Source organism: Pseudoliparis swirei, chromosome 8, assembly GCF_029220125.1.
Source record: "Pseudoliparis swirei isolate HS2019 ecotype Mariana Trench chromosome 8, NWPU_hadal_v1, whole genome shotgun sequence".
Classification (NCBI taxonomy): Eukaryota; Metazoa; Chordata; class Actinopteri; order Perciformes; family Liparidae; genus Pseudoliparis; species Pseudoliparis swirei.
This window is the reverse complement of record NC_079395.1, coordinates 7,020,323-7,030,443: the sequence shown is the minus strand read 5'-3', so window position 1 is coordinate 7,030,443 and position 10,121 is coordinate 7,020,323. Positions and strand designations below refer to the sequence as shown.

The following is a 10,121-nucleotide window of genomic DNA, read 5'->3' as shown; positions in this document are numbered from 1 at the left end:
AACTAGAGTTTGTAATTGTGCAACAAAAACCCAACACACTAAATATCTTATACAATGTTTCTTTATATGTATTCCTCAACAGAGGCTTTTAAAACCACTTGGTGACAACAAACCGTACTTGTGAAATGAATATCATGTCCTGGAGAACACGGCTGTTGAAGAAGCACACCAGACGACGACGCTGCTCTCATTTCAACTCTAAACTTTTTCCATTTGACCCCAACTGGTACACAGGGATGTTGAACTGGGTTCATTGGCATCAATGATGGATGAGAATCAGAAGTCTGTCTCTCAGAGCAGTGTGCTTGCTGGCCTCTGGTGATTCAGATGAAACCCTCAAAGTGGACTTTCCTAACAAAAGCAGGATGAATATATGATATAACCATGGTTTCCATTTCTTTGACGTTAAACCCGTTGCGTATACATAAACATATACAGACATGAACCGACAACTTCTGTCAGCCTATGAAATAAAAAATATTGTGCAAATGCTTCATACAAACTAATCTAGGAACATCGGTAACAACCCGTCACTCGCTCCTCAACTCGTACATTAAACAACACCGCATCATTTAGAGTTCAGCACTTTTAAAGCAACTTTTACACGTGACATGTTCTACGTGACCTCCCAACAGAGGCTGAAACCAACTCTTAAGACAACATGAATAACAAAACGGCAATCCCAACATTTTAAAGGTCGCACCAAGTTATACACTGGTTCAATATAAAGGATACAAATCAAAGTTATAGCATGAAAAAGAAAATATATCAAAACGAAGATGAGAAAACTTCAACAAATGCTTCAGTAAAAAAAAAAAATTAGCTTTGCCCAGTCATTAAAAAAAAACTTAGAGTAACAGAGGGAAAACACCGGTATAATGGCACCAAAAAAGGGCAAAGTTTACGTGGTCCAGGAGGCGACCACTGTGCGAGCTAAACACTTTAGCCTGAACACGCTGGTGCTACTCTGTCACTAATGATCCTGAGCTTGTTTCTTTTTGATATATTACACCATTTAATTTGCAGCTGTTCTTAAACACGAGTGTGACTGGTCCTTTAAGGCTCTCAAGAGCCTCAACTCTGTTGTTGGAGTATTTAGTGTTTTTAAAAGCATGTGTATCTTCCACAAGTGTCTTTCCATTCCCTTAAGAGGTGGTACAGACTGCTAGTGGAGGGCGTTGTGGTGTTTGTTAGTTTCAATGTCTCGGATCTCGTGTGTCCAATCCAGAGCCGGCCCTTCAGAAAGCACAGATCTCTTCCCTTCAAACCAAGTGCAAATAAACATCTGTACTTAAAATGCCCGATGAGACACAATGCAGGAAATAAAAAAATAAAAACTCAACGACAAATAATACATGAAGTGAAATTTAAAATGCTCTACTAGACGTCCTTTCAGTTAAATTTGTTTTCCACTTCATCTTTCCTGGCCGGGGCCGTCTCCTGAGGCGCGTAACGGGGCGAGTCTTCTTCTGAGCTGTGTGTGTCCGGTTTAGTCAAGTGATCCTCCGACTGCGGCGCTGCCGTTTGTGTACAGTTGATCGGAGCGAGCACTAGGGGAGGCTGCAGGGGACAAAAACAGGGTCTATATAAGATGGCTGAATTGTGTAGAGCAGAAAACTAAATGATAAAAAAGGAAGACAGAATAGCCTTAGATAGAAACAAAACCAAAGAATACAGTTATGCCTCCGTCTACAGGGTAAATGTTTATCACACGTCCCCATTAAATCCCAATTAAATGTTGTCGGAGGTATTCCTGTACGCAAAGATAAAAAGTCCCATATATGCATAAAGAAAGGGGATCAAAGAAAACCTCACAGATAAGACATTATTTCTCAAAAAGTTAGCATGTGAGCTAATCTAAATCACTATGAGCATTGACATTAGCTGCAGTAGTTTATAACAAGTATATAACACGTGTGTGTATGTAGGCAACAAAAACATAAAAACACATCTACTCTAAAGGGAAAAACACAAAAGGGAGCCTAGGTTATACAAGATGTTTTAATGGTAGAGTGTAAAGAAGCAAGCCCAGATGGAGTACCTGCAGTGCCATTCACAGACAGCTGAGCCCTCAGCAGCAGACTAGAGCACACAGTAAAATAAAGGGCAAGGAGCAGCAATGGGAGGAAGGGAAGGGTGGACAGTAAAACAGAAAGAGGAACGGATGGAATTATTTAAAGGGGTTACTCAACTTAAAATTCTACTTTACTCTGCACGTTATTTAACACTAGATTTTTTTCTTCTGGCAGTAGGCGGTCATATCAAACTGGTATTCACCACAAATCCACTTCCAGTCCAGAACTGGGGCAGCTCCCTGCGCCACAGCGCTACGGCGAGGCTGGTGAGCAGAGTGCAAGGCACCAGGTAGAGCAAGGCCGGCTGACCCATCTGCATCACGGCCAGAGCCACGAAGGTGATCAGCAGGCCGATGCCGTAAGCTGACAGCAGAGAGAGAGAGAGGAAGGGCAAACACATTGTCAGCAAAATGTTTTGTGTCAAAATAGACGCACTACTTTCCTGTAAATGAGCTTTTTACAGACGAGCACAGTGAATACGTTGTTCCCCACATGTAATGTTGATCCCGTACAGATGGGGCTTATCATAACACGACGGCAACATTTCACCAATTTCAACCCTCACAAGACCCGTCCGTGAACATACCGATCGTACAGGCCACGAAGTAGATCCTGGGGGATTGTGTTAGGATGTCAAACCGGTGACAGTACGCCACCAGCAGACCTGACGGAGAAACAACGGGGAAGATGGATCGGATGAACTAGCAAGAGAAACTAGTGCAGTCGGCACACTTAATTACATGCGTGTATCCTGGCACTTTATAATAACAAACTAATAATCCTAATATACCAGATATGGTAAATAAAATATTTCACAAAGACATCGCAGAAAAGACCGTTTGAAGTTTTTCATTTGTGAATAAAACTTGTAATAATGACGTGTGGCTGTTAAATAGTTGTGTTTACACCGCTGGTAACCGATGTTTTCTGCTCCAAGGACAAAACACGGCACCTGTGGTCATTGTTAGGGAACCATGTTCCTGGTTGTGATCACATGATGAGCTTTCATCGGTTTGAGGAACACACAGTTTCATTAATTACCTGGTACTAAGATATCGCCGAAGCCCAGGAGGGAGAAGGGCCGGTCACAAAGAGACAGGGGGGAGAAGTTTAACCGGGGCACTTTGAGCACCATGGGAAGCTGGAGGAAACAAACAGGGTTACGGTCAACTTTGACTTCTTTACTCTTTTTGAGCTGGGAATAGGCAACACCACGGTAGCCCACCTTTTCATGCTTGTAGGAGTCGGAGGGACCAGCCGCTACCTCCATCATTATACTCTCACCGCTCTGTGGGGGAGAAGCCGTGGGTAATGTAAATGTGACACACACACACACCTGAATAGACGAGTCAAAACAGTATCGACATACCTTTGTCAAGAAGGGTGTAATAAATACGAAGAAAACATCATAAAAGAACAGGACTGATAGTAATAAGGTGCAAGCCTGCGGAGAGAGAGAACCATCAGGTGAGTTTACAACTTAAACAAGCCAAACATTTATTCAAAACACGAAACTAAAATATACCTTCCACGTAGTTCATATTTCTGATTGCTGACTCACCTTAAATGTGGGGAGTCTGACTGTTTTGAGCATGTAGAGGCAGAAGGCGATCCCCAGGGCGTCCTGTAACACCCACGCCCACCTAGAGGATGCAGAACAAGATGGTGAGTCAGCCATCATCATCATCATCATCATCTGACCACACACATGCACATCACCTAACAACAATCAATCAACACCCACATGTGCTCTCAAACCAGAAGTCTTGGGAGTTTAGCCAGAGCTGTGGTGGCAAATACAATAGTTTTTATAAAAAATTATCAGATTAATTTGACTGCATTTGCATCTGCCAGGATGGTAAATCATTTTGTGAATGATGGACTAAAGCACCATTTACAAATTAAATTGTTCACATGCTTTTTAGCACATTATTTGTAAATGTCAAAACATGGATCAGTTTAATATTTTGTTCCTTTGCATAATAAGTGATCATATTGACAGACCACCGTTTGGCTTTGAATGAACTTAAACTGTTTCTCAAGGCTAACTTGGAGCTGATGAGCTCAAAACTACACAGGCAACACAGTAACATGTAAACCACTTGTCCAGGAACAATACATATGTGTAGTTGAATACAGTGGCTGGCTGGTTCTCTCTCTCTGTCTCTCTCTCTCTTTGTACGTACTGGTCTTCGTTGCGAAACACCATCCAGGTGACGCTGACGGCGATGCAGAAGGCCGACAGCAGCAGCATGCGGATCTGTGGCCGCTTGTGCAAGTACGGCAAGTTGTTTTCTGGGACCCTGTGGTCACAAAGGGGCCCACACATCAATAAATATAACCAGAATCAAGACGTCTTAAAACAGGAGAGAGGTTTCTCAGGCTAAACCTTCACTTGTAAACAAACTTTAATCACAAGAAGGTACACTACCGTGCCAAAGTTTGGTGTTGCCCAGACAATTTGGTGTTTTCCATGAATTTCAAAATTAATAGAAAATATAGTCAAGACATTGACATGGTTAGAAATAATGATTTTTATTTGAAATATTAATTTTATTCTTCAAACTTGTCGCTCAAAGGAAGGCCAGTTGTGTAGCTTCTCACCAGCAAAACTGTTTTCAGCTGTGCTAACATAACTGCTCAAGGGTTTTATAACCCTCCGTTAGTCTTCTAAGGCGATGAGCAAACACAATGTACCATTAAACACTGGAGATGGGCCTCTATACACTGTGTAGATGTCTTATTAAAAACCAGACTTTTCCACCTAGAATAGTCATTTACCACATTAATGTATAGAGTGTATTTCTGATTAATTTAATGTTATCCTCATTGAAGAAACAGTGATTTTTCTTTGAAAAATAAGATCATTTCGAAGTGACCCCAAACCTTTGAACGGTAGAGTATATACGATAGTTTACGTGAATAAGTACATTTGTAGACACGGCTGATGAAACCTGTGCCACTCGCCGAATGGAGAGATTTAGGAAAACAAAAAAAAAGATGCCAGGCGTAATGAAACCTTATTGATGTGAACAGTCTCACCTGCACTTGCAGAACGGGAGTCTCCTGACGAAAGGCCACAGACAGCTGTGGAGGCCGACGGAGGAGGCCACGCAGAAGATGGCTATGACCCAAATGGCTAGACGGTGAGGAAACAGCGGAGGAAGGCAGATTATTATCATGACAGCCACTTGTATTCGACTGAGGAAATATTATTGGGGCGTTTTGCTCTTTGGCATGGTTGATCCAAAAAGATATAACTAATTGTTCAGTTTCACCACTTTGTCTCCAGTATTTCATGTGTTGGATGGTCAAAGCAGTCAAGTCAACGATGATCTAAACGAAGCATTGCAGTTAGAAAAAAAATAAAGAACACAACTCTGCAACTACCTTAATGTTCCCAGTACTGTTTCCAAACAACCAAATTATCAAGTTCAAATTGTTTCTTCTCTTAAGACGAATGGCAGCCGAGCAAGAGGTTATCTTATATAATCTGGTGTCAGAAGGTGCAGTGATGTCTGAGTCGAGGTCAACAAGGAAGAAGGAAGTGAGATGCAGTCGATCGCTCAAAAAAAAAGTCGAGATCATTGGTCACGCGAGGAAAACAGTCAACCACAATAATGAGTGAGGCCAGACCACAAAGAGGGAGCGCATCTATTAATACTGGGCAGACGGGGATAAAACCAGGAACGTTTCGGTTGCATCAAAGTGGATCTGATGAAAGGGCTTCAACGGGTGAACGAGTATCTTGAGTCAGCATATTGAGATCTACTTTGTGTTGGTGGTCGAGTGAACCGGTCCGTCGTACCCAGACTGTCGTAGAAAAAGTAGAGTAGCACCAGCATGCTGCAGCACATGACCACAAACACGCAGATCATGATGGGGGTGACGTCCACGATCTCCTCGTCCTGCTTCTCCGCCCCGTCGTCCCGCTTGTGCTTCATGTAGCGTCTGCAGGAGGAGGAACGAAGTTCAGAGAGGCATGCGGACCCGAGGGAGGCTCGTTCGGGACGTTCACAACTGGAGATGAATGATCGGTATCTAAGCACACGCATCTGGCTCTGCCCGCTTATTAAGCAAAGAGGGGGCGGGGCCAATGCAGTTAGCCAGAAAAACTAAATAGTATTCACTGAAGGTTGGTGATTTGCCAACACAGCCAGGATGAGCATCCTCGTCCAGAATCAATATTTACCATCGTCTGGTTGCCTAGCTGCGACTCACTTCCTTCCCAAGTGCAGGACACCGATTCAAAAATGTTTTTTTGCCGTGGTCCTGTGCGTCAGAAACCCCGCCTGGCTCTGCCCTCAGTCACCTTGGCAACTCTGTCAGGAAGGACCGATTCGGACTGGCTCAAACCGATGAGTCGCTCAAAAGCCTCAAATCAACAACACTTCCCCTTTATTGGAGTTGCAGCGGTCCGACGCAGACCACACGCGCCTGAGAGAAAAGACGGAGCGATCGTCTACGCCCGTGACTCACTTTCCCTGGAGATAACTCCCGTGATAAATTAACGGGCTTAAATGTAGCCGTCACTACTAAAAGCAGAAGGAAACGGTGTGTAATGTAATGTGATGGAAGGTAAATTGGGTGCTGGATATAACATGCATACAAAACAATACTTTTAACCCAGATACTGATTTGATCCTCAATTCAGGAAGAAGAAGCTAAAAACTTCAATGAACTTATCATCCAGTAAATCACTGCCTGTAAAGACCTGCACATTGCGGGGAGTTATTTCAGTATATATTGTTACCTTCAAACTAAACATGTAAAACCATGGAGTGCCGACCCACATTAAATGTGTGGGTTCCTCGGTTGCGTCCACTTACTTCTTGGTGTCTCTGCTGCCGGCCCAGTGACCTCCAACAGCCACTGTTCCTACTGCCATCAAAAAGATGATCACCATGTTGTAGTCTAACACCGGCTCACTGGGTGCGTACATGGTGACCAGTCTTCCTTTGCCAAAGGTCTGCAGGAGTTAGAGACACTGAGTTAAGGCAAAAAAAGAGAGAAACAGATCCAGTAGAACCCTGACAGGGAGACTGAGGGTTTATTTTATTAGTGGAAGGCCTCTCACCTTGCTTATGTCGAGCATATCAGAGTAGCTGAGCAGTGCGACGGGGATATCAATCTCCTCGTACTGGGTCTTGTTTCCTGCCGGTGGTGTCTTTGATTTAAAAAAACAAAAACACACTTCTGTTTTATGAAGTGCCACAACTCTATTTAATCCCGACGCGTCATATTTAGAAGCGGGGTTACCAGTCGGTCCTTGCTCACGATGAGCAGGCCCTTTGCGCCGTTGATCTGGGCCAGTCGGACCTTTTCATAGAAAGTGCAGTTGCCTCTCATCACCATGGCGATGTGATTTGGGAAGCCTCCGTCCGGGACGTCCGAGGGGGAGCACAGCACCGACGTCGTCAGGTCATAGATCGGAAGGCGTGACTTCAAGACAAAAGGTTTGCAATGTTACCAGAGCTGGACGACAATCTGTTATAGTTAAACATTCAACGCCAATAAACAAAGTGACAGCATTTGATTTATGTTTATTTATTAATGGTCTGGATTGACATGTTCCTGGATCCTGAACATGAGCTGGATCATGCCTGTGGCAACAGAGACTGGAGTCAGAGATGGTCAGGTCCTTGATAACTGATGTTCAGAACCATCTCTGCTTTAAAAAAAAATACTTGTATGCAGGACTGAACCTTGTATTCAAAATGAAATCATTCATGTATCTACTAGTGTATTACTGTAATTCATGATGTTGTGTTATGTTGCAGCAGAGATCAGATTTCAGCATCCTGTCCAGACTTTGTGAGATAGTATTGAATACCTTTGTATAAGTTGATCCCACTGTTCTGTGAAACACTTGTCAGGTATTTCTATTGTAAGTGTCCGTGTTATCACTGTTTCCATCGTGTTGCTCACTTACTGCCTTATTGAGGTCCTGAGGTAGACGTGCCCACTGCGAGTTGAAGAATATGCAGTAATCCTTTCCTGTGCTCTGGCCCGTGTCACTGAAATGGGCCATGCCGTATTCCCCCACGACCTGTCAACGTCACAACAATATCTGTCACTTCACATGTCCAAGACGTTGTTGTAACTTGGATTTTTTTTTTAATCACAGACCTGAACATTATGTTCATCCCCACATGAGCTGCCGTTGATGTGCAGACACGGTCAAAGTCAAAACGTGAGAGTGAAAAGAGTGACGTTTGTAAACCCAGGCTTGCTTCTCTGTAAACACATGTGCAATACAGTAACCTGTTGTAAACAACGGTGCATGAAACTTTTAAATTAATGTTTTGGTCTTCATTACTTTAAATAGTAAATATTAGCCATAACATCACGGCTTATGAGAGAAGAAGGGACCCGACCTGCTCGGAGCAACAACAAGGGAGGTTTTAGTGGTAATGAATACGTTTTATTATTGTATATGATAACTATATATAATATAACTGCAGCTGGTGCACATTTGATGCCACTTAGCTGATTACTGTTGTGGTCATTTGTAGTTGAGTGCTTCCTGCGTTTGTTTTACTCGCATGACAACAGCAGGACAATGCAGTCAGATTGACAGACAAAGCAACCCAAAATAACTGAGCAGAGTAACGGTCATTAGAGAACAGGTGTGTTCCCAGTCGCATTATCAGAGTTAGAGGGAAATGGGCCTGTGTGTCAAAAGGCACTGCAAATTATAAAAATGGGAATGTTCTGTGTTTGCATCAGTGCAGAGTAAAGTGTTGACCATCTGTATACTAGTACAGTCACTGTCGAGAGAGGGACTTACCATGAGGTTTAATCAACACGACATTGTAATGAGGGAATTATTTGTTGTCCAAGTTTACAAGAAAAAAACACTTTGGGATCCTAATGACTCAAACTTGTAATAAATAATCCATTATGTGTAGTTTTAAAGACTAAAGAAGAATTCCACAACTAATGTCAGTTCTAATTCATCTCATTACAATCAACCGAGAGATAGTCAACCCTTCACCCTCATATTCAACCCTCATAGTGGTTTCCGTGACGCAATAATCGTGGTTCGTTAGTGTGGCATCAATTGAGTGAGTTTCCAGGGCCCGCATTGATCTCCGCAAGCTAACGCTCATAGCATCCGAGCTAATCATCCCGAAACACGGCTGTTGGTGTCAGTTATTGTCCGCCACGTGGGACAAAGCGAAGTCAACGGACAGATGAACGTTTTTTGAAGAAATGTAGTCGGTCTCTCACCTTCTGGATGAGAACAGCGGCCCAAATCAGTATTTCTGGGACCCTCATGATGCCTAGCTTGTTGTTGTTTCTAACCGACCGACCAACCGCTTGGCTCGAGCCACTCTCAGGAGCCCCCACCAGCTGTTCTAAGTCACGCCTACTTTACTATTGTGGAGGTTTTAATTGGCTGTTAATGCATAGGGCGAGTGAACGACTCCCTGATTGGTTAAAGTAAAAGTCAGTCAAAAAGAAAAATGAACCTGATATTTATATCAAGCCCCGGTTGGGTTAAATTATTTTAACTATCGTGTTTTAAATCATATTTAAATACATTTATCTTACCACTGATTCGAATTGACTTGAAAGTTTTAGTTTGAGAAAAATGACGGATACTTCATATTGTACTAAATAAAGTACAGATTTGATTTTTTGTTAGTTTGGTAAAAGATCAACTTAATTTATTCAAAACTGCACTACTATCAATAAGCCAACATACTTTATCATATTTGATTCAATATGTTTTGAAATGATACATATAGATAATAAAGTAGCCTGTATACTAATAACTTGAGCAGCACATTAAGTCAAATAATACAATTTAAGAGACTATTGGATGATAGGTTTATCTGAGTCACTTTTTTGTATTATTTCTTTATTATTATTATTTAGCTATTCGTTGAGGATTTTGATCTTTTTAAAGTCAAAAGACTAAAAGTTGGTCCAGACTTATGTTGCACATTGCAGATAAAGAAGTCCTGCAGTTCCCTTGAATTAGACTCTTGAAGTCAGACTTGAACCAATGACTGCTGCTGCTTTCCATCTCAAACCCTG

General features: G+C 42.4%; 1 protein-coding gene across 7 annotated transcripts; it reads right to left on the bottom strand.

Annotated features, from left to right (window-relative positions):
* Positions 1–45: 45 nt before the first annotated feature.
* On the bottom strand, positions 46–9,429 carry sppl2 (signal peptide peptidase-like 2). Of its 7 annotated transcripts, none has more exons than XM_056420328.1 (15): positions 9,309–9,406; positions 8,008–8,124; positions 7,335–7,517; positions 7,153–7,242; positions 6,905–7,044; positions 5,884–6,026; positions 5,118–5,214; positions 4,262–4,378; positions 3,637–3,718; positions 3,445–3,519; positions 3,301–3,363; positions 3,117–3,216; positions 2,662–2,739; positions 2,278–2,438; positions 46–1,560 (listed from the first exon to the last, which is right to left on the bottom strand). In XM_056420328.1, the coding sequence occupies exons 1-15, from the start codon at positions 9,354–9,356 to the stop codon at positions 1,393–1,395; spliced, it is 1,662 nt and encodes a 553-aa protein (XP_056276303.1). In that variant the 5' UTR covers positions 9,357–9,406; the 3' UTR covers positions 46–1,392. The 7 variants fall into 7 exon arrangements, 5 of the variants coding, with proteins under 5 accessions (XP_056276303.1, XP_056276301.1, XP_056276302.1 ...); XM_056420326.1 differs by adding an exon at positions 8,205–8,312 and having other exon boundaries at positions 3,117–3,363; positions 9,309–9,383; XM_056420327.1 differs by adding an exon at positions 8,205–8,232 and having other exon boundaries at positions 3,117–3,363; positions 9,309–9,357.
* Positions 9,430–10,121: the final 692 nt, after the last annotated feature.